General features: G+C 44.3%; 1 protein-coding gene across 2 annotated transcripts in view; it reads right to left on the bottom strand.

Moving 5' to 3' along the window:
• OTOA (otoancorin) overlaps positions 1-25,208 on the bottom strand; it is an 84,088-nt gene that overhangs the window by 24,603 nt on the left and 34,277 nt on the right. For both annotated transcript variants that reach the window (XM_006871951.1, XM_006871952.1), the window contains exons 13-23: positions 23,241-23,408; positions 22,408-22,548; positions 18,087-18,145; positions 17,795-17,912; positions 13,867-13,940; positions 11,563-11,698; positions 10,361-10,551; positions 8,580-8,673; positions 4,702-4,831; positions 2,311-2,498; positions 275-430 (exon numbers count right to left, since the gene is read on the bottom strand). In XM_006871951.1, coding sequence (XP_006872013.1) covers positions 275-430; positions 2,311-2,498; positions 4,702-4,831; positions 8,580-8,673; positions 10,361-10,551; positions 11,563-11,698; positions 13,867-13,940; positions 17,795-17,912; positions 18,087-18,145; positions 22,408-22,548; positions 23,241-23,408 — 1,455 coding nt within the window. The remainder of the gene's footprint in view (positions 1-274; positions 431-2,310; positions 2,499-4,701; positions 4,832-8,579; positions 8,674-10,360; positions 10,552-11,562; positions 11,699-13,866; positions 13,941-17,794; positions 17,913-18,086; positions 18,146-22,407; positions 22,549-23,240; positions 23,409-25,208) is intronic.

The raw sequence follows: 25,208 nt of genomic DNA, 5'->3' as shown, positions 1-25,208 counted from the left end.
TACGGTTCGCAGCCCGATTCGTAACCACTACGCTACCAGAGCTCCTTATATATATATATAGTTGTTGTTAAGTGCCATCAAGTTGGTTCTGACCCATAGTGACCCTGTATAGGCTTTCTGAGGAGCAGCTGGTGAGCTTGAACCGCCAATCTTGCAGTTCAAATGGCTTTGCAGTCTGACGCATTAGCCCACAGAGCCACACCAGGACTCTAAAATAAATATATGTAGAGAGAGAGAAATAAAATAATTTAAAGGTCCAGCAGCATTTCCCTACCTGTCCAGGGGTCCAATCTGTCTGCCGGCTTAGGGAAGCCACTGTGTCGATGGAGCTGAGATCCAGTTGCTCCAACTCACTCTCATTCAGAGCCAGAGCTATGCACCCCAGGGAGACAATATGGTGCTCTCTCCAGTAAGAAGGCTGGTCCCAAACCTTCAATTGAAAAAGAGTCAGCTCAAAGGGAACATCAGTGACAACACTGGAAACAGACACAATATATACAAAGCTCTCTTAAAAATCTTTAAGAACAATCATAGAATGCCATGTTGACCCATCCCATTGACAAGGAGTGAAAAAGTGATTGTGAAGGTAAAGGAGACTCATTTGACATCACTGAGACATGTTTTTTGTATATCATGTCACATGCTTTTTGGAAAGCAATTTGGCTATACAAGGGGGCTTTTAAAAGTTCTTAGAAAAAGTCCTTTATCTTGTCATTCTATTTTTCTATGAACTTTTTGCAACCTCTCATGTATCTTTAAAAGTTTTGAAAATATTTATACTCCTTGATTCAGAAATTCTGCCTCCTGATTTGGCCTAAGAAAATAATGGAACAAGAGCCCAAAAATATATGTAGAAATACATTCTCTTTGGCATGAGAAAAAAGGCAAACAACATAAAAATTTAACAATTGGCTAAATAAATAAGATTCAATCATATGGAAAAGTATGCTCTGGAAAGCAGGTTAGACAATGGTAGGAGAACGTGATACGTTGTTGTTGTCAAGTGCCGTTGAGTCATAGTAACCCTGTATATGGTTTCCAAGGAATGGCAAGTGACTGGGGGATTTGAACCACCAACCTTGTGGTTAGCAGTCCAGTGCTTATCCTAGAGCACCATATCCTAGAGACAGAGAGAGAGAGAGAGAGCGCGTCCTGGTGTAGCATTGTGGGTTAATGTGCTGGGCTGCAAAGTTGGTTTGAACCACAAGGTTGGTGGTTCAAGCTCACCAGTCGCTCCTTGGAAACCCTATACAGCGTCACTATGGATCGGAACTGACTCGACAGCACTTAACAACAACAACGTGTTTATATATGTGTTTGTGTACCTGTGTTACATACAAAGTAATTTTATATGTGAAATATATAAATATATTTTACACACATAAAGCTATATACTAAAATATTAACAGTACATATCTCTTGGTAAAGGGTTATGACTGATTTTCTTCTTTGTTATTTTCTGACTTTTCTCCAGTAAATCTGGACTACTTATTTTTAAAAAAAAAAACAACCAGAGTTACAAATATAATTTTAAAGATTCTCACTTTTTTTAATCTCAGTACAACTAACTATCCTAACAGCTAGGAGTCAATGCAAGCCACTAAAATGAACTTTTAAAAAATGAAAAACTACTTCTGTTCTCTTTTTATTTCTTTCTACCACATTTCCAGATAAATCTGCAGTCAATTCAGAGACTACCTGCCGCAATCAGGAGTTGGGCTTTTCCAAGTGGAGGGAGAAACGCCACAATCCCTGGAACCTTCATGGTCAGAGGCACCAGGCCATGCACAGAATCTGATTTACTGCACATCCACCATGTGCCTGGTGTGGCGCTGTGGGTTAATGCGCCAGAATGCAAAGCCATTTGAACTGCAAGGTTGGTGGTTCAAGCTCACCAGCTGCTCCTCGTAAACCCTATCCAGGGTCGCTATGGGGCGGAACCGACTCAACAGCACATAACAACAACGCCACCATGTGCCAAGATCCAGCACTGTCTGCCTAAGAAGTGGCTCTAGAAACTTCCCTGCTTCTTGGATGAGGAAATCATGTAGTGAAATTTTACCAAAGTGCTGCAAGATAATTCACTGGACCACAAGGTTGTTTTGAACTGCAAGGTTGGTGGTTCAAACTCACCAACTACTCCTAGGAAACCCTATACAGGGTCACTATGAGTCGGAACTGACTCAATGGCACTTCACAACAACAACACTGTATGTACACACCCCCTGAGGAGGGTTCTGTTTATGCACAGAAAGGCTGTGGTGTGGGATTTCCCCCAGTTAATGCTTTCCCCTCTGACGTGGCCTCTACCTGTATCGCCTTCTCCTTCAGGGTCATCAGCTGAGGCTGGCTGAAAGCCTTGAGTGTGCCTAGCAGCTCCACGTTCCTGAGAAACGTGTCCTCTTCCATGCAGAGCAAGGCATCCAGGGACCAGCAGGCATTGGCTTCGGCCAACTTGAGGATATCACTGGAAGACGGAGCTACAACTCCATGACAACCTGAGCATTAGGAAGGGAGGAAATCAATTTTCAGGCATTTTTTTCTTGTTATTAAGAACATACATAGTGAAAACAAGAAAACAAACTATCCACTGCCATTGAGTAGATTCCAACTGACAACAACCCTATGTAGGGTTTCAGAGGCTATACAGCTTTATGGGAGCAGAAAGCCTCATTTGTCTTCCATGGAGTGGCTAATGGATTGGAACTGCTGACCTTCTGGTTAGCAGCCCCACACATAACACCAATTCAACCATTTTTACATGTACCATTTGGTGGTACTGACTACATTCTTCAAGTTATGTAACCATACTCGCTGCCTTCTTTTTCAGTTGTTCCTTCCATTAACTTGAACTCACTGACCACTAGGTTTCCTATCTAATCTTTTCAATTGCTGTTGTCAGTTTAATCCCACATAGATAGATCTTGAAACAGTTCATAAATTCAAGGCAGACATTCTTTATTAGTTGAACCAAACTATCATTTTGGAGTCCTGGTGTGGCGCTGCGGGTTAATGCATTGGACTGCAAGGTCGGTTTTGAACCTCAAGGTTGGCACTTCAAGCTCACCAGCTGCTCCTCTAAAACCCTACAGAGTGACTATGAGTCAGAACTGACTCGACAGCTCGTAATAACAATACCAAACTGTTTGGTTTTAAGATGACTTCAGGGGATATTTGTAGTTTAAGGTTTAAAGATGATCTCAGGGAAATAGTTTCAAGGATTCATCCAGCCTCTGTAACTCCAAAAAGTCTGGAACCCATGAGAATATGAAATTCTGTTCTTGATTTCCCCTCTTTTGATCAGAATTATTCTATAGAATCTTTGATCCAAATGTTTCATAATGGTAATGAGACCATCTGGCCTCATAGCAAAGGAAGTCATTGCGTATGGAGGCAGTGAGCCATACATGGTATCTTCTCCTTCTAGTCCTGACTCTCCTTCCTCCTTTGCTAGAATAGAAGCCATATTCTTCTCCAACTAGTGTCACAAGGTCAGCAGAGTGTAGAAGCTGAAAACAGCAGGGACTTGGTGCTCAGCAAATACTTGAATGAACACACACACATTAACAAAACTAAAGCCAACAGTAATGTCTACTAATTCATTCATTAGTATAGTGTTGCTGTTAAGTGCTGTCAAGTCCGTTCTGACCCTTAACGACCCTGTATAGTTTTTCTGAGGAGCAGTTGGTGAGTCTGAACCGCCGAACTTGCAGTTCGAACCCATCTTGAGATCGAGAGGCCTCGGACCCTCGCTTCCTGCCAGCCCCTCCAGAGAAACATGGCCAACCAGCACAAATACCTGACTCGTGCTCTTGAGAGGCACTCGGTCAGGTCCACCCGACGTTTCTTCGGAGACCTAGGTAGACCAGTGAACCGCAGGTATCGGGCGACCATGGGGGCACACGGCATTCTGTCAGGGACTGTCTCTGTCCAGACTGCCTAGTCCTCATCTGCATCTCCCTGGCTCAGCAACTGTTCATGTGTCTGCCCACTTTTTTTTTTACCTCCTCCTTTCTTGTCTGGGGTTAGCTTCTCCAGTGTGTGCACCTGCGCCTGTCCTACAACGCCACGCCAGTACTCCTCATTAGTAGAAGGACAACAGTAATTAATAACCAAACCAACTTAAGAATATGCACTGCACAGCGTTTCCTCCCCGCAGAGTATGTAAAGTCTAATTTGTGAATACCTACATGCACCAGCAAAGGAGCTCGGGTAGTAGTGATTATGAATCGGGCTATGAACCACAAGGTCAGCAGTTTGAAACTATCAGCTGTTCCACAGGAGAAAGATGAGGCTTTCTGCTCCCTAAAGATTTACGGCCTCTGAAACCCTGTATAGGGTCAGAACCGACTCCACGGCACATAACAACAACAACACACATGCACCAGCAGGACTGAATTGTTAGGCCTTCATGAGTAGTCGGAACTGAGACAGACCAGCCCCAGCTTTGGGTATAAGCTCCAGACCTGCCACTTGCTAGCCCTGTGATTTTAGTCAAATCCTGAAAGCTCTCTAGCTCTCACTTTCCTTCACTGAGAAGCTATAGTGCCCACCTAGAGGACAAAAGGATGAGACAATGCTGTGAGAGATGATTCCCCAAGGTAAACCCAAGTGGGACCAAAGGTAAACCCAAATGACATTTCCTTGATCAAACACATCCCCCACCGACAACCCAGATACTCGTTCCCCAGAAACACTCACCAGGGCTGGGGTCAGAGTTGGGGCTCTCATCACTGCTGCTACGAACAGATTCGAAGACAGCCCAGAGAAATTCTTTTGGGGGTAGGGTCCTGGTCATGCTGGAAGCTGTTTGTTGAAAGATATCAGGGAACTGTGTGGAGGAGGGTAAATGAAAGAGGGAAAAATAATAAAGTCCATGGCCACATCGAGTTTAGTCAGAAATCAGAGTGTTTCAATTGTAACACTAGATATTCATTGATGTGTTTGGTTTTCTTTTCTTTATAGCAGTTTCTGGTATAAAGTTAATCCCTAGCCCAACTAACCTGGTCTGTACAGAATCCTATAATAATCCTCAATAATAATTCAATCAATGCTAAATAACACAAAGACGCATTATCTTCCACCCATCTGATTGTCAAAAACAAAATAAAGTGATAATACCCATTCTTATCAATGGAGAAAAGATTGAAGTTGTCAAGGACTTCATTCTTCTTGAATCAACTATCAACACTCACGGAAGCAGCAGTCAAGACATCAAACGACATATTACATTACGCAAATCTGCTGCACAACACCTTTTTAAAGTGTTGAAGAGCAAATATATCAGCTTGAGGACTAAGGTGCGCCTGACGCAAGCCATGGTATTTTCAATAACCTCACATGCATGCAAAAGTTGGACAGTGAATAAGGAAGACCATAGAAGAGTTGATGCTTTTGAGTTATGGTGTTGGAAGAGAATATTGAAAGTGCCATGGGCTGCTAAAAGAACCAACAGATCTGTGTTGGAAGAAATGCAGCCAGAGTGCTCCTTGGAGGCCAGGATGACCAAACTTTGTCTCTCATACTTCAGACATATTGTCAGGAGGGACCAGTCACTGGAGAAGGATATCATGATAGGTAAGGTAGAAAAAAAAGGAGGAAGTCCCCCCAGGGAGATGGATTGGTGAAATGGCAGCATCAATGGGCTCAAGCATGGTAACAATAGTGAGGTTGGCCCAAGATCGGGCAGTGTTTTATTCTGTTGTGCATAGGGTCACTATGGGTCGGTACCAGCTCGATGGCACCTAACAACAACAACAAAACCCAGTGCAGGCTAAGATGTGGGAAAGATACACATTCAGTTTCTGTGGGACTATTCAGTGCTGTATCATTGAGGACAATTTGATAATACCTACCAAGAATGTAGATATTTGGTGCTGTTTTTTAGTTTTGTACTGTTTTTCAATTTTATATTTATCATTACAAGGAGGAGAACTTCTGGAGTCAGGGTGAGATCAGCAACAAGAGGCTTCTGATTACCCTGGAGAAGGTACTATTTCTCAACTATAACTAATGCACTTTGTTAAGACTTAAGGTCTTTTTGAAGACCTGCCCACACACCCAGATCATTAAACAAACCTCATACATCTAACTACATGCCACTATTTCCCAGGTACCACTCAGATTATAGTTCATCTTTCTATTCTAGAACCAAGATTCAGAATTAGAGTCACGGTCTAAGACAGGAGTTCCCAACCCTGGTTGTCTACGAGAATAACCTGGGGACTCTATAGTCCCCCAAGGCCCACCTCCAGAGATTCTGGCTTGTTCTGTAACTAAATCGTCCCAGGTGAATCTTTATTATTGTTGGAAAAATACAAATAACATAACATTTACCATTTTAACATGTTTCATATGTACAGTCAGTGAGGCCAGAGATGCTAATAATGCTGGGCAAATATCAACACTGTCCATTGCCAATGCCAACAACCCCAACAACAACAACAACAACAAAAAAAAATACATAGGGATGTATAAGGAAAAAATACCATTTCCCCGTCTCTCCCACCCCTAGGAACCATTGTTAAACTCTGAACCCTATCCATTTGCCTACTGTTGTTGTTGTTGTTGTTATGTGCCAGGGAGTCAGTTCCGACTCATAGCGACCCTGTACAATGTTTCCGAGGCTGTAAATCTTTATGGGAGCAGAAAGCCTCATCTTTCTCCCACAGAACAGCTGGTAGTTTCAAACTGCTGACCTTGCGGCTCGCAGCCCGATTCATAACCACTACACTACCAGAGATACTTATTTGCCTACTGTTGGTATTTCCTATTAGTGAGATCAAACAATACCTGCCCTTCAGCAATTGACTATAATGTGCAGCTAAGGTTGCATGGAACTGCTCTAAGATAAGTATTTCACTTGTAAAAGCAACATATGTAGAAAAATGTATGACACTTTTCATTTCATGTATTTTAAAGGAAGAGCTTATATAGACGTGGGTAGGATGCTTCTGAAAGAAAGCAGAATTCAGAGACAGCAATTGTCTCTGAGGAGATGGGCTGGAAAACTGGAAGTGTCAGGTGGGAGGAAGACTGGCTTTGGATGTAGTGGGGATTTGCTTTAACTAGGAGCTTGCATTGCTTGTTTTATCAAACATTTCAGGCATAAAAAGGTATAGCGAATAAGTCAACAAGACAGCCATGTGCCCACCACCCAGCTTAAGAACTGAAACACCACAAATGTAACTAAAGACTCTCTCTGTCTCTCCCTCACTTTTGGCCTCCCACCTTCCCAGATGTAACCATGATCCCGAAGTTGGCATTAATCATTCTCAGGAATGCATTCAAGTTCTCTTACATTGGTATGAAATTCTAAGCAAAACAGAATTGTTTAGCATGTGTTTAAACTGTGTAGTGCTGTAGGATCAGCACTGCACTGCAAACCACAAGGTTGGCAGTTCAAACCCACCAGCTGCTCCTCGGAAACCCTATACAGGGTCGCTACGAGTCGGAACTTGACGGCATTTAACAACAACAACAAGAATCTTACTACGTAAGTATCTTACATGTGCTTTTGTTTCTCATTTTTCTTTGATTCCATACTTTTTGAGATTTAATCATGTGGATGAGTAGCTATTTCAATTTTAAAGCTTCACTCAGGAAGACTGGACACCAGAAAGTCATTTCATTATAACTGGAGATAAGAATGCAAGTGCAGCATGTATGAGTCTGGGCGATATACCATGTACTCAGGCCTTGCTGAGCATACATGACACCGTGTGTCTTTGTGTGTACAAGCAGTGTATAGGTGTGCCTTGTGGTGGATTTGATTGTCCTTCAGCAAATAGTCAATACTTCCCCAGGCTCCACCAGGGGAAGGAGACTACGTCCTATCTTGTTAATGGTGGAGTTGATCATGTGACTTGCTTTGGCCAATGGAATGTGATGAACATGATAGCATGCCAATGCCCTGGCTAGACCTTAAGGAGCATGGCACTTTGTCACTCCCCTTCCCTGGAGTCTCAGATCTTCATGGTGAGAAGAACAAGCCTCAGGTAGCCCAGGGCCCAGAGACACCCATGGAGCCAGGCTGCCCCTTCAACCCACAGACCAGTCGGCAAGCAATACATGCTTATTGCTGTATGCCAGTGAGACTGTGTGGCTGTCAGGCAGCCCAAACCTGAGCTAACTCACGCTTGTTTTGCATGTCTGTGGGCTTAGATCATCTAATTCTCCACACAACCCCAATAGAGTGCTGGGCCTGGATCCATGCTCAAAAACGATGTGTTTTTGGATGAAATGTGTTTGTACCTGTGATTATACTCACTGAACATACATATGTGTGTGGATGCAAGACGACTGAACAGGCACGTGGGGTAGGGAGGTGGGGGATGCGCCCAGACAGTAGCACTATAGCAAAATGACAGCCCCCAGATTGGGCACATTTGTGTGGAGGGCCATGGGAAAGGCCTACGATCTGTTTAGCTGTTACCTCAGCCTCTTTTTCTGAGCCTTGGGTATCCTGGATTAGAACTGGGAAGACGTTTCCAGGACTACTGACTGACAGTAAACCTAATGGAGCATAATTGGTCACATTTCTTGTCCCTTCAAATTTCTTCAGCCTTCCTAAGACGTACCTTTGTGGTGATGGAGCTTAATTCCTTGCCTGAGAAAAGTACTAGAAAAGGTCCCAAGTCCTTTGTGGTCTCGGCTGTCCAGTTCCGAGGGAGTCTAAGGAGAGAAAATAAGCAGTAAAACCAAATAAAATTTTAATAAATATCTGATGTCTTTCTCCCTCTTGACTCTTTTATAATTAGAGCATATTTATACCTGAAGAGGTTACTACACGGTCCCACACCCTTGACCAAGAGTATGGGTGTAGGTGTATGATGCAAGCTGGCCAATCAGAATCATCCCTAGAAGTTTCGATAGAATTACCAGAGAAGTTCTGGGTTTTTCTGAGATTTCTAACAGTAAGGAATATTTGAGGGGAAATTCTTGCCACTAAGTGGAGAAAATTAAGTCCACACAGAGCGGAGAGATAGAACACAATCCTGCTGATATCCCATGAGCCCCTGGATCAAGTCATTCCTGAAGTCCATCCCAGGAGTTTTTCATTACATTTCATTTCTGAACTCAACAAATCGCCATTCCTTTATAGTTTGAATTGCATTTCTGTCACTGACATCACAGTGTTTTCTTCCTTCTTCAATAGAATGGTAACAATACATATCTTTTAAATTAGGAAGACATATCTTTTCCTGAAATATGTCAAAATTTCCTCTTGAATTTGGTAGGGAAAGCCTGACATTGACCCAGTATCTACATGTGTCTTATATGAGGCTCAAATGTCTAAAGTAACATGCATCACATGGTGACTCTAAAGGCAGTCTGCCCAGTTAGCAGCAAAAGCCCCTCTCTAGGACAGAGGCAAACCACCCCAACCAAAGAGGCATATTCTTTTATTTCCTTGATAAGACATATTAGCCCACTAAACTGAAAGCTCTGTGAGGGCAGAAACCACACCTGTCTTAACAACAATTGACTTTCGGGCACTAGGGAGGGTAGCCATCATTGTCACACACTCAGTGCTATGTGGCTGGCCCACATCCTCTACATGTACTAACTCATTAGATCATCATAACCCTCTGGGGATTATCACTGCTCCCACTGTACAGATGCAAACGTAAAAGTGAAAACTGTAACTTGTTCCAGGTCCCAAAGCCAGTTGGAAATACTAAAAAGATGTTAAGGAGTCCTGCTCTGGAGTTCATATTCTTAAACTCTATACAGTAGTTCAGTGTTTATATTATTATACAAAAATAATAAACAGAGCACCTCAGGAGACCTGGTGGCACAGTGAGTAAGCACTCAGCTGCTAACTGAAAGGTCATTGGCTTAAACCAGCCACTCTGCTGGAGAAAGATGTGGCCGTGTGTTTCTATTAAGATTTACAGCCTTGGAAACCCTACAGGGTAGTTGTACTTTGGGTCAGTATGAGTCGGAATTAACTCACTGGCCATGGGTTTTGTTGAGTATCTGGGACAATATTCGTTATCTAACGATTGACTGGTTCCATTCAAATATCCCACCAAAGCTCAGAAACCCCTACATAGGGAAGAAGAATCCTGTTTTCTCCCAGGAAGCGCTCAGTCACCATTACTTGCATTGGCTTCAGCAACATCCAAAGCATCATTTTATTAAATTATACAAACACTAATACCACCGCCTTACGTTTGCAAAGCACCATCTTTCAAAACTCTTTCCTGTCCATCATGCCAAAGTGTCCTAGCGTCTTACATTAGGCTGGGCTGGCAGAACATCTACTATTGCTCTCACTTGGAATCTGAGACAAGGTGAATCACATCTGGGTGTCCCTTAACCCACCACACCCACAGCCATTGGCCGTGGTTCTCACCCATGCTGCTCCAGGAGCCTGCGTCTCACCGCAGCCTTCTGCTCTGGGCTGAGGTCTACACAGTCTCTGAGGTTGTGCAGGGCAGTGGCCCAGGCCCTGGGAGTGATCCCTCGATCAATGATGGCTGCAGGCAAGTGGCAGAGCAGGTTCCCCACCATGTCCACAGCGTACTCATCAGCAATGGAGTTGTCCTGAAACCCACAAGTGAAACTCATGAGAAGATACAGTAGGGCTCAAGATCATGATTCCTTAAAATACTTCCAACCGCAAACCTTATAAAACTTCTGGGATCTGAGTTGATTACTGTGTCATGGTTTGGTGTGAGATGGTGCAGGCTCTGATTTCACCCTGGGTCGCGGGCCTCAAGAGTCTGGAAAACCCCAGTGGGGAGCACTTATGGACCAGTCTTGGCATATCATGAATACTCAATAAATCTGGGTGATTCTCATCAATACTTTATTAGTTTAGGGATATTCCAGATTCCAACAACCATGATAGTAATTGTTGTTGAGTGTTGTCACATCAGTTCCAACCCATAGTGACCCTATATAGGATTCCTAAGGAGCATCTGGTGAGCTTGAACTGCCGACCTTGCAGTTCAAACCGACTTTGCAGTCTAGCACATTAACCCACAGTGCCACACGAACAATAATAGTAACAGCACCTCAAACTTTAACAAGCACTTGAAAAGCCTTCAAAGCTTTACCTCAAAATGACAAAAATAGCTTTCACTGAAGGTTTTCTACGTGACAAGTCTAGACTCAGTCATCCTCAAATGACTAAATGACATGGGTGTTGATATCATTTTGTCTCCTCAGTCCTGCTACAAGACAAGTGCCAATGCACCCATCTTCATGATGAGGAGACGCTGGTTCAAGGAGGAAAAATGGCTTACCCAAAACTACATAACTAATCATTAACAAAAGCATTCTGGAATCCAAATCTAGAATCCAGACTCGAGTACAACGCTCTTTCCAATCCTCTAGCTCTAAAGCAAGCTCTTCTCATCTAGGATTGGGAGTCTCCAAAACCAACAGTCAGGACTGTGTCAACCAGAACCTTTGGATCCAGCTCTGAAATCCCAAGCTAGACCTCCAGCCATCCCAGAAGGTTCAAGATCCCACCCACAGCCCGCTGAGGGTTACCCAGGATGTCTGCCCACGGACACCAGAGAAAGTTCCACCCAGGAAGAGTGTCCTTACCAGGCACTGCTGTACTTTCCTGAGGACAGACGTCTTTTTGTGGGAATCTAAAACCAGGGAGTCCAACTGACGCTTGCCCAGGCTTATCACAAAGGGCACACACTGGGAAGCTGGAACTGACGCCAGGTAGCGGGCCCTAGAGAGAGAGGAGAGCAGGAGGAGGGGAAGCTGGCTGCTCTGAACTCACCTTTGAAGTCAGGGCCCATATGCGCAGAGTAGGTCACAAAGTGTTATTTAAATGTTTTTCTCCTCAATGATTTTTTTTCTTAACAATTTATTTTATTTTATTGTTGTTGAGAACAAATACAGCAAAACATAAGCCAATTCAACAGTTTCTACCCGTACCCTTCAGTGGCATTGAATACAGGCCACTCATCAGCACTTCAGTGTGGTGAAACCATTCTCTCCCTCCTTTTCCGAGTCATTCCTTTCACATTCACAAAGACTCTCCCCAGTAATTTTTGTGGCTCCCTTTTGGCAGGCAGCGAACCTCCCACCCATCTTGCTCTTCTTTTTCTTCCACGGCAGGAAACAGATTTCCCATCATGCTCCTGTTCTATGTCCCAGCAGCCTGGATCAGAGAATGGTCTCCCCACAAACCTATGTCGACTGGTGGACTAATTGATGGAAGGTGAAGGGAAACATGAAAAGAAAGAGGAAAGAGACTAAAATAAAAATTAAGGAAGAAAGTTGAGGAGATAGTGGAGAGAAGCAAGAGTCCAGGCTCCCAATCGCAACATCTAAAGTCCAGAACTTTCCTTTATGCTCTTTGCCATGTCTAGCAACAGGGTCAATGTGGTCTCGTATAGGAGGGGAGAAAACTGGTTCTTCCCTCTTCCAGCTACTCTGCATGCATATGTTGTGTCCAGTAAGTACTTGCTTTCCTCATCCACCATGGAATAGGTTATCTCTTGTATAGCTTCCTGAAGTACCCACTTTAAACTCTCTAGAGCTTTAACTCAATCTTCCCTGACTCTCCAATCGGAACGAGATAGTTCCTCCTCTATGCCCAGCGTCTGCTACACCTGGTTTTCATGGAGAACCGTGACCTTTATGCTAAGCCTAAGTGGGGTGGAGCTAATTCCACTCCAGGGGTGAAATACAGACTTAAGCCAGTCAAAACTATCCATCCCAACCCCAGTGATTGGCTCAAATGAAGCCAAGAAACATCAAACACATTGCTTTTATTGAGAATGATGGGAAGAAAGTCTTTCTCTTTTCCTTAAATATGAAGCTGAGGATATGTAACCCTGGAACGAGAGATGGCTACCAGAGAGAACGAGCTTGCCTAACAGTGACATCAATGATGGAAAACTCCGGCAAGAGATAAGGAGACACATAACATCATTTGAACCCCTAGACCCAGCTATGCCTGAAGTGTACTGCTGACCTTTCCAGTTATTTGGAGTTAAAGCGCTAGACTGCAAAGTCAATTTGAACCACAAGGTTGGCAATTCAAGATCACCAGTCAAACCTCAGGAACCTTTTACAGTGTCACTATGAGTTGGAATCAACTCAACAGCACTTAACAACAACAACAACATTGTCTAAACCAGTATGAGTAAAGATTCTGTCTCTTTCGACCCAATACCAACTTGGTTTTATAATTGACTTCATTGCTGGTCTACTTCCCCCCTTGAGATTCTAACTGCTTATATGGGGGAAATTCATTCTCTCTGAGAACTAGCACAGAATAGTTTTACTGTTAAGCGCTGTTGAGTCAGTTCCTACCCATAGTGACCCTGTATAGGGTTTCTGAGTTTGAACCACCGACCTTGCAGTTCAAACCGACCTTGTGGTCAAGTGCTTATCCTCCAGCCCCACACACTCAGTAACTATTTGTTTGAATGAATGAAGACAGTAACAGCAAGAAGCAGGAGAGTGAAATGAAGGTGAAAATGAGAAACATTGTCCAGACTGTGTTTGTAAAGCAGGGCTTCCCACAAGTCTGGAGCCAGAGCATCCAGAGAAATCCCCCCTGTCCTTGTCAGCCCTGGTTCCCTGGAGCATGGGCTCAGGGCTCAGCTCAGGCCAGCCCAGATGGGATCTGCTTCACTGGCACTCATTCAGGTTTGACTTACTTTTGCTTTGGTTTCTAAATACCACAAAAATAAAATAAAATACAGAACCAAGAGAGTCTTCTGAAACATGTATGTGGTTAGGATCTAAACTCTGGTCCTCAAGAACTTAACTGTCTCCTATACCTTCTGTTTGGCATCTCCGAGGGGAGAGAAGCTCTTTGGCTTCAGTGATTCCCACCTATCCTATTGTACAGCCATAAACTGGGTTCAGTCGTTCACTTACGGGAGCGCAGCCAAAAGAAAAGGTGGCATCGAGGACCTGGAAACATCCCAGTATTTCCACGCCAAGCAATTTACCTGAAAGAATAAAGTAATTCTCAGAATTTCAGAATCTAATTCAATATAATTACTATTATAAGTTATTTTCATTACTAGAAATTATTACTATAAACCTACTCAATGTTTGGTCCAAAATCATTACAAATAAGTGTTTTCTGTGTGTCAACCACTGTTCTAAGTACCTCATAGATATTCATTCATTTAATACACCCTTCTATGATACAGGTAAGGAGCACTGGTAGCATAGTGGATTACAAGCTCGGCTGCTAACCGCAAGGTCAGGTGTTCAAATCTACCAGTATCTCCGAGAAAGAAAGATGAGGTTTTCTGATCCCATAAAGATCTGCAGCCTTGGAAACCCTATACAGGGTCACTATGAGTCAAACCGACTCCACGGCGCATGCTAGGTATATGTGCCCATGTTATAAATGAGGAAACTAACGTAATCATTAAACAAACACAAAATTCACATGTGAAAATATACCTCACAGTTTAATTTATACAAGAACGTGGGATGTAACTCTAATGTCCCTTGACAGGTCACTGGTGAAATAAATATGGTTTCAGCATACAATGGAAAAGTATTCAACTCTTTTGGCATAATAAGGTAGATATATATAAAATATGAAGGAGCTCTGGTAGCGTAGTGGTTACGAATCGGGCTGCTAACCTCGGCAGTTTGAAACTACCAGTTGTTCCATGGGAGAAAGACGAGGCTTTCTGCTCCTGTAAAGATTTGCGGCCTCGGAAACCCCGTGCAGGGGCGCTATGAGTCGGAACCGACTCCACGGTACTTAATAACAACAACAACATATATAATATGAAATGATCTACATCCTCTACTTTATATACATTTTTTTTTTTCTTTTAAACCTAAATCTTTTGCCATCTTGTCACTTTTTATAGGACGGAACAGAACTGCCCCCATCGGCTTTCCAAAACTGGTCTTTACTAAAGCCAACTGCCACATCTTTCTCCTGTGAAGAGTCTGTTGGATTCAAACTGTTGGCCTTTGTGTTGGCAGCTGAGCACTTAACTTCTGTGCCACCATGGCTCCCTATTATATATATGTAAAATGAAACTGAACAGTAGGTATACACGCAGTTGTGTTTTCTCATCGCATATGTTTTATATATTTTTAAAGCTTCAAAGTCATTGTTGTCGTTGTTAAGTGCCATCGAGACACTCTGACTCATAATAAGCCCATACAGGGATTTCAAGGCGAGGCTGGTGAGTTTGAACAGTTGACCTTGCAGTTAGCAATTCAGTGCTTATCCCACAGCACCATACCAGGGCTCCCAATGTTTGTGAGTGTCAACACTACTGACATTCTGGACTGGACAATTCTTTATTGTGGGAGAACTGTCCCATGCATTACAGAGTGTTCAGTAGTGCTCCTGGTCTCCATCCACCTCTCCTCCCCAACACCATCCCACCCAAGGTTTGGCAACCGGAAATATCCCTGACTTTGCTAAATGTCACCTGGAGGACAAAGTTGACTCCTGCTCAGTGGAGGCATACCACTCAAGGGGCATTTTCCCTATATTGTTTGATTTTTTTATGATGATTATGTGTTTTCAGCAAAAATGAAAGTAATAAAGGCATATTCTAATTAACTAGTTTAGGATAAGCACTGGACTGCTAACCTCAAGCTTGGCAGTTCAAACCTACCAGCTGTTCCTCAGGAGAAAGATGAGGTGTCTGCTGTCATAAAAACTTACAGTCTTGGGAACCCTACATAGGGTCATTATGAGTAAGCATCGACTCAGTGACAATGGATGGGATTTTTTGGTTTAAGAACTGGGGGGTCAGAATAAGTGGCTTTCTGGGGGTAAGTATTCCTGCCTGCACATGCGGGTCTACTTCAAAGCAGGTCTCAGCTCCATACATTTGACCCCGTATCACCTTACCTGTCTGGCCAGGGCTTTTATTAGCATGCAGTGCTTCTCACCTGGCAAGTGGCAATTCTGGGAACTCACAGTGATCCTAGCAGACAGAGGAAAACTGCTCCCAAGGGTCCCAGACTGTACATCTTTACAGGAACAGATAACTTCATCTATCTCCCAAGGAGAGGCTAGTGGGTTTGATCTGCCAACCTATCAGTTAGCCTAACGCTTAGCCCACAGCACCACCAGGGCTCCTTGGGAACTGATTAAAAATGCACATTCTCAACCCAGACCTACTAACTAGAAACACTGGATAGACAATCCAAGGGGTTGCGTGGCTTCTTTAAAACTGTGCGAAGTCCTCTAATGATCTCAGAGGGGAATACATGTATACCAAGATTTATGCTTCTTGCCTGTGGGGAGAGAATCGGGTCTGAAACACACTGAGGCCAGAGCTGGGAAGACACCTTATACGTTCACTTGCTCACTCTCTCGGGATTCCTTAGAGTCAGCAGTTGACACTCCTCCAGGTGGAGTGGATTCTGGCTCATCGTGACCTCGGGTGTTAGAGTAGAACTGTTCCGTTGGGTTGCCTTGGTGGTTATCTTTACAGAAAACAGCCCTAGTGATGCAGTGGCTGCTCGCTGAAAGCTCATTGGTTCAAACCCACCAGCCACTCCAGAGGAGGAAGATGTAACCGTTTGCTCCTGTAAGGATATGGGTGTTGTTAAGTGCCGTCAAGTCTGTTCTGACGCATAGCAACCCTGTATAGGGTTTCTAAGGAGCAACAGGTGGGTTTGAACGCCCAACCTTGTGGTTAGCACCTTAGTGCTTATCCTATAGTGCCACACCAGGACTCCCCTGTAAGGACTGTTGTTGTTGTTAAGTGCCATTGAGACAGTCTTGGAAATCCTATGGCTGGCATATTGAGGTCATCCTAGGGGTCACTATGAGTCAGAAATGAATCAACAACAATGAATTTTAAATCTTTACAGAAGCAGAACACCAGACCTTTCTTTCGCAGCACTGCTGGAAGATTCGAAACACCACCCTTTGGGGTGTAGTTGAGCACAAACTGTACCAACAGCAACCTTCTCACTTGCTTCTTGTTAAGTGCCATTGAGTCTGTTCGGACTCATAGTGACCCTGTACAGGGTTTCTGAGGAGCAGCTGGTGGGTTTGAACCACCACCTGTGGTTCAAATAGACCTTGTGGTCCAGTGCTTATCCTACAGTACCACTTGTTGTTGTTGTTAAGTGCCATCAAGTTGAGTCCGACCCATAGCGACCCTGTATAGGATTTCCAAGAAGCAGCTGGTGAAATTGAACCACCAACCTTGCAGTTCAAATGACTTTGCAGTCTGACGCATTAGCCCACAGTGCCACACCAGGACTCTTAGACACTATAAAAAGCCAGTTCTGCCTCTGTTCTCCTACGGATTAAAGAATCTCTGTAATAGTTTGGAAAATGAAGTATTGTTCACATTTAGGGCTACCTCTAGAAAAGATGGTGGTGGTGGTGGTGTGCCATGGAGTCAGTTCCGACTCATAGCGACCCTGTACAGGGTTTCCAAGGCTGTAAATCTTTATGGGAGCAGAAAGCCTCATCTTTCTCCCATGGAACAGCTGGTAGTTTCAAACTGCTGAACTTGATGTTAGCAGCCCGACTCGTAACGACTACAATAGGAATGTTATATAAGGGGTTACATTCCATTCCAGGATAATTATGAACATGCAAAATGGTACACCCTGCAAATGTATTTTAAGGTTCAAATTGGAATGAGCAATCTGTTGAAACTTTGACCTCAGTAACATGAATATTTGGACTTTAAAAAAATTGAGAAGCCATGGCTCAGTATCTTGCCCCAAAACCGATCAGCTGCACATGAACAATTCTGGCATACATATATTTGAACACCACTGCCAACCCAGCCCAGCGACTTGGGTAGAGAGAGAAATCGAAAGGAGGAAAATGTTCCACAAATACCTGGTATGGTGAGAGCAGGGAGAGATTGTTCTCAAAATACTGGAAATTGGCCAAGAAGGAATCCACACTCATGGCTTCAATGTGTGAGCAGTTCACACCTTTGACCAGCTGCCCTGCACTAGAGAACAGAACAGCGGATCCAGAAGAAGAAGGAGTTGGCAAGAGAGAAGGGACAGGGAGCAGGGGAAGCCGGTTTGATGTAACACAGGCTACAGACATAGGGGACCAGCTCACGCTCACGGGAAATCAGGCTCCTCTGGCTTTAGCCTTCAGGTAAGCTATATTCTCCTACCTCAAGAGCTCATCCAGCCTTCTGGTGGTCCTTGACAGCAGTTCATACAGGAACAAGGCCTAAGGGAACAAAGTGACTGCCAGGGTTGATGGAGCATTCACTGTGTCCACCGACAACCCTGCCCAGTGAGGAAGGACCACTACAGATGGGAAAATGGAGGCCTAACCCACTTCCATCAATTTGAGTCAAGTTGTTTTGATTCCAATTCGTAACAGCCTTGTATGACAGAGTAAAACAGCCCCTGGGGTTTTCGAGGCTGTAATACTTACAGTGTCCTGGTGTGGCGCTGTGGATCAATCCGCTGGACTGCAAGTCAGTTTGAACCACAAGGTCGGTGGTTCAAGCTCACCAGCTGCTCCTCGGAAACCCTATACAGGGTCACTCTGGGTCGGAACTGACTCGGCGGCACTTCACAACAACAACGATGCTTACAGAAGCAGACTGCCTCATCTTTTGAACCACCATCCTTTCCATCAACAGCTGAGTGCTTAATCACTGTGCTCCTTTGTTATGTACCCAGACCCATAAATTGCTAAGTGGTCAAGCTGAGATCTGAACTGGTGTCCACAACATTCCAGAGCCCCTGTGCTTACACTCCCTGTCCTCTAAGAGACATTGGGCAGGAAGGCTGCCAGTTTGCTGCCTGTGCTTTATGAAGCCGCTGACGAGCTGGGGATGTTCTGTCGTCTCTGTTTACATCTCCACTCACAAGATCCTGAACACACAACATCCCAGAAAGCAAAAGTGAAAGAGACAGATGATTAGACCAGGATGGACTAGGAGATGCCATCAATAAAGTAACTGCCGCTCGCAGCACGCACTCCCTCAAATCCTCCCAGATGAGCACTCTAGACCAATACATAGTAGCCAGGGGAGTCATTTGTTTAAAGGAATGCAATTTTACAGAATACCTAACTTGCTGGTGTGATCAAGTACAGTATTCGTCTATTTTATAGACTCTGAAACGTTGAAGGTAATCCCCCAAGCCGAATAAATTATGAGGCAGAGCTAGTCAGAGGCTAACTCAGTGACACAGTAGCAGAGGGACTGAAGCACCATACGGCCCCGGGCATGTGAACTGGCCAAGAAGGAGAATTCTGAATGTTCGCTGTGTGGCCTCTGAGGTTTCCTTGGCACAAGGTCAAGTTCTGTGGCTCGCTCACAGCCTTCCCTGTTTCAGGAAATGGCAACTACAGCAACTAAGTTGCTGAGACAAAAATATCTTGAAATCATCTGTGGTTAGGTGGTTATGGGCCGTTGAGTCAGTTCCTACTCATAGCGACCCTGTATAGGGTTTCCGGGGCTATAAATCTTTATGGGAGCAGAAAGCCTCATCCTTCTCCCACGGACTGTTGACCTTGGGGTTAGCAGCCAGACTCGTAACCACGACGTGACCAGAGTTCCTTTGAAGTCATCTGTAGCGGGATGTATTTTCTAAAATGGCAGCAATCATACTTATTTCCCAGCATGCTCTTCCAGAACCTAGCCACTGCCCACAACAGAGGTGGAATCTGTGTTCCCTCTTCTTGAAGCTGGGTGAGACTTTGTGACACTTCAATGAAGAGCGTGCAGGAGTGACAGTATTTGACTTATGCAGTTAGGTCAGCAAAGGAGACACACATGAAAGTCATGAACCGCCCGTAGAGATAGAAAGAGATGACCTCAGCTGCTTGAGTCTTGTCAGACACAGTCTCCAAATGATTCTAGCCCCAGCCACCATCTTAATCTAACCCCATGAGAGACCTTGAGCAAGAACTCAGCAAGAAGAGAATCACATGATTTCCACTGCAATTTGGAGCCAATCAATTTGGAGGTGGTTTGTGACACCGAAAGAGCTCATTAGATTATCATCTTTGATACTGCTCTTTCATGCCCCACATCCAATCTGACAGCAAATGTCATTGGCTTTACCATCAGAATATATCCAGAATCTGACCACTGGGCCCAGCCCCATCCAAGCCACTATTATCTCTTACCTGGATTATGCAGCTGTGTGGGTTAATAATGCACTGGACTACAAAGTCAGTATGAACTGCAAGGTTGGCAGTTCAAACTCACCAGTTGCTCCTTAGAAACCCTGTACAGGGTCACTATGAGTTGGAATTGACTCAATGGCACTTAACAGCAACAACAGGTTCTTAGCACCCTCCCTTGTTTGCCTCAATTTGGAACTCACACAGCAGCTGGGTGAAACTTTGTAGACTAGACAAGAAGTCTGATAACATCCTCTCTCAAATGCTCCATAGCTCCTCTTCTCAGCCAGAGCATAACTCAGTCCTCACAAGGGCTTTCAAGTTTCCAGTTATCTAGGAGCTCTGGTAGCTTAGTGGGTACAAATCGGGCTGCTAATCTCAAGGTCATCAGTTCGAAACTACCAGCTATTCCGTGGGAAAAAGATGAGGCATTCTGCTCCCGTAAAGATTCACAGCCTCGGAAACCCTGTACAGGGTCTCTATGAGTCAGAACCGACTCCACGGCACATAGCAACAACAACAACAAATGCCTCCATAACCTCACTCCCCTCCTGCTACTCTCCTGTTGGGTTACGCCAACCCATGAGCTCCTCTTCCCTGACATGACTGAGGCCCTGCTCTCCCCTCACCTCACTCTATCCTGGGCCTGCTCTCTCCTCATGACTCTCCAAACCCTCTGGTCTCCTTTCCTCTCCATCTCTCTCCTCCAGCTCTTCAGCCCTGAACCTCCTCTCTTCTCAGGTCAGTCCAGCCTCCTTGCTGTTTCTCAGACACCTTGCTCAGCCTGTTCCCTCTACCGGGAACACTCTTCCCCAAGTCGCCTCATGCCTCCCTCCCTCTTCACCATCAACTCTGTGGTGTTCAAATGTCCCTTCTTAATGAGGTTATCTCTTATTATTTCTCCTGAGTCCTCCTTGCCATCTAACCAGTAACTATGTCATCAAGCTCACCCTGTTCATGACAATCCCCCCCACCCCCCACCCCCACACAAACACAATGTGTGTCAGACTAGAATTGTGCTCCACAGGCTTTATCACTGGCTGATTTTTCAGAAGTAGATTTCCAGGTCTTTCTTGAACCTACAAGCATTCAGTTAGCAGCTGAGTCCCACTGAGGGACTCCATTGCCACCTAGCGGGGTATACATTTTACTTATTTAATAATCTTATTGTCTCTCTCTCCTCACAAGAATGGAAGCGCCATGAGAGCCAGGCTCTTTGTTTTGTTCACTTGGTTTTCTCAGCGTATGGGCTGTGCCTGGCACAAGGCAGGTGGGTGCTCAATACACATTGAATGAATGAATCAGGTGAATGGTTGGCTGAACAGAAAGGAAGTTGGGGAAAGCTCTCAAAGCAGTATGTCAGTTGGGTTTGGATGTGATGCCCACTTGCTCTTATGAAGTAGTTCTATGTGGTGACATCAGCTGGCCTCAAGTAAAAGCTATTACCTTCCAGACCGTGGTGGGCTTCGGTTAGTCAGTTGAAGGCCTTAAGAACAATAAGAGAGTTTCTCTAATGCGTGTTCTGTCTGTCTCCAGACTACAAATAAGACAGTTTATCAAAACTCCCTCACAAACCATTCTTTCCATTACCTGATCTATGGATTTTGAACTTGCACTTAACAACAACAACGTGCTCTGCTACCTCCATGGATATATTTACAAGTCCAGTGTCTTAGTTTTCTCATGCTTCTATAACAGGAACACCACAGAGGGGTGACTTTAACAAACAGGAATTGATTCTCTCACAGTTTCGGAAGCTAGAAGTCCACACTCAGAGCCCTGCTCTGGAGAAAGTTCCTGATCTCCTCTCAGCATCTGTAGACCCAGCGTTCCTTGGAGCTCTCCATGGTCTTGGCATCAATCTTCCCCTGGATCTGGGAGCTTCACAGAGCAGGGACCCCCGGTCCAAAGGACCCTCCACTCCTGGCTCTTCTTTCTATCTTGGTAGTAGTAGGTCCTCTGGTCTCTGTTCTCTGTTCCTTTCTTTCTCCTTTTATCTCTTGTAAGTGAAAGGTGCTACCAGCCACATCCCTGGAAAACTCCCCTTATATGGGCTCAGTACTGTGATAGGATTAAGGGCGTTGCATCCCACCCTTAATTCTCTTACTGGCTCACCCCATCGGATCACATCATGTAATTGCCAAACCACTGAGCTTGAACCACCAACCTTGTGATTCAAATTGACCTTGCAGTCCAGCACATTAACCCACAGCACCACACCAGGACTCTAAGGCACCTCTAGGGGGGATTCAAATTAGCTTTTGGCTAGCAGCCCAGCACAGTAACAGTTTGCTCCACCCAGGGATCCCCTCTAATAGACAAGAGCAGCCTGTAGGAGTCAGTTATACCTGACTCCTCCGAATTTCCTTTTCTTTCAGGACCGTAGTGTTGAATCCAGGTTCCCGCCACAAATCAAAGAGAGACACTTCCTTAAAGAAACCCCCATGTAAATCGACAAGGACTGAGGCAATGTCTCCTGCTACCATTATCTGCCAAAAGTAAGAAGAAACAAAATGTAAACCAGATAAAAGATGTGTTGAGTAAGAGCCAAGCGCTGTGCCCAGGGTTTCACAATGCAACCAAACCCATCAGATCTACTCAGCAACCCTATGATGGCTATCCCCACTTTACAGATAAGGAAACTGATGCCTGACGAGTCATTGGTTGAAAGCTGATAAGTGAAATTCAAAACCAAGTCTATCTGATTTAAAACCCAGACTCTTTATAGTAACTGTAAACTGCTGGTTTATGCCAAACCCCTAAAACTGCTGAGATACTTACAAGGTTTGCAAACGAGTGTAACAGATCTAGCTAAAAAGCCCACTGTCCACTGGGAACCAGGAATGTCTGCATGGCTTTGCACCATGGTAGGGGCTCTCAGAAGCACTCTGAGAGCTTCCAGATTCATGTTTAGATTGGGACAACAAACTTTTTTAATATTATTCCTTCGAGATTTTTTTAAAGGCTTCCAAATTAGCTTGGCTGGGGAGAGGGATGGAGTCTGGGAGAAATAGAAAGGAAGGAAAAGGGGGCCATCTGTAGGTTCCACCCCATACACAGTAGGTTGAGATATCTATCCCTAGCTCAGACTAATGGTGCACAGACACAACCCACTCACAAAACCCCAGGAACCACATCCTCTATAAGCCATGGTGCTGAGAGCTAGAAATTTTCCTCGTACCTTGCTGAGGACTCCCTGGTGCTGGGCAGGCGACAGATCAGACACGTGCTGGGAGAGCGCGCTTCTCAGGGCCTGAGCAAGGTCCTTGTGGTCCATGCTGTGCAAGGCCTGGGTGCCAACGCCAGCCAGCAGCACGCCCATCTGGTTGATGCTGTGGAAAGACGGTACCTGGGAGAAGACAGATGGGAGGATGGGGCTCTGCTCTGGCCTTTCCCATCTTAGATCTCTGAGAAGCTCAATGCCTGCAGGTACCAAGCAGGCTGAGTGCTGGGGTTATTCATGACTGTCAGCAAGACTGGTACCATGCTTTCTTCCACCAGAAAAAAGAAGAGTTCAATATAAAAAAATGGGAAGTGGGATCAAAGCTCTGCTGGGGATTACCATGCCATCCTAGGCCAAGGAACCGATGCCTGAAAGCGTGACACCAGTTTGGCAGTCCCTAAACAGTTGAACATAGAATTACCATATGACCCAACAATCCCAATCCTAGGGGTACGCCCACGAGAAGTGAGGGGGGAACACACACAGAAATTTGTACACCGGAGTTCGTTGCAACACTTTTCCACAAGAGCCAAAAGTGGAAACCAAACTGTCCATCAATAGATGACACTGGCCTATGATTGCAGGGGCTGCAGTTCAAGCTCACCAGCCGCTCCTCAGAAACCCTATTCAGGGTCACTATGAGTCAGAACCAACTCAAAGGCACTTCACAATAACAAATAAAGAGCAACAAAGTCCTGAGAAACACCATCATGCTGAGTAAAATAAATCACGATAGGACAAATACTGCATAATCTCACTCATATGAGATACAAAGAATGTATAGAAATCAAAGATTATTCGTGTTTACAAGAGGTGGGAAGGAGGACAGCGAGACATCACTGAGTTTATGTTAATGGTGGGAGAATAATTAGAAAAAGGACAGAAATAATGATTTCCCAACATATAGAATGCAATCAGTGTCAATGGGTTTTCATGTATAAATTGTTAAACTGGCGAATGTTTTGTTGTGTGTATTCTTACAATAGGAAAAAAAGTATTTTAAAAAAGAAGAGATCAGTGACCCATAGGGTAAACCTGGCCAGAATATGCAGGGGGGTGTTTAAGTTGAACTAATTGACAATATCGAAAAACTGGAGAATTTCCCAGGAACAACCTAAAAGTCCATCAACGTATGAATGGGTAAACTAAATGAGCCATATGCATACCACGAGAAGCGAAGTTTTGATATATACAATGGCATGGGTGAACATTGAAAATGAGATCCTGAGTGCAATAAGCCAACCACAAAAGACAAACACCGAGTTAGTTACCAAGGTTGGGAGGAAAGGGGCAGACATTACTTAAGGAGTGCTAAATTTCTGTTCCTGGTGGTGGGATTATTTGGAAACAGTGATGGTGACTGCACAGCAGGATAAATACAACCAATGTCACTGAATTGCACATATAGAAATGTTCAATTGACAATTTTTTGTAATACATTTTTTACCACAATAAAAAAATGAAGGATTTCCCATAAAAATCCATATTTAAGATTCTTTCTTTAACACTCTGAAGATCAAGGCTACATTCCTACCAGTTAGTAATTGACAACTAGCTGCTATCCAGCTAACCAGCTGCTCCTTGGAAAACCTATAAAGGGCCACTATGAGTTGGAGCAAACTCAACCGCATTTAACAATAACAACAACAAGGATCACTTACTGATGAAACCAAAGACTTCAGTACGGATTAGAATTCAATGAAAAGAAAACCAAAATCCTCACAACTGGACCAATAAGCAATGTCATGATCAACAGAGAAAAGATTGAAGTTGTCAAGGATTTCATTTTACTTGGATTCATAGTCAACGCCCATGGAAACAGTAGTCAGGCTCTCAAAAAATGTACTACATTGTGTAAATCTGGTGCAAAATTATTCAAAAAAAAGAAGTCATGTTGAGGACGTTAGGTGCTCCTGACCCAAGCCA

Source organism: Chrysochloris asiatica, unplaced genomic scaffold (assembly GCF_000296735.1).
Source record: "Chrysochloris asiatica unplaced genomic scaffold, ChrAsi1.0 scaffold00178, whole genome shotgun sequence".
NCBI lineage: Eukaryota > Metazoa > Chordata > Mammalia > Afrosoricida > Chrysochloridae > Chrysochloris > Chrysochloris asiatica.
Note: the sequence above shows the minus strand (reverse complement) of the source record. Positions and strands in the feature narration are given on the sequence as shown.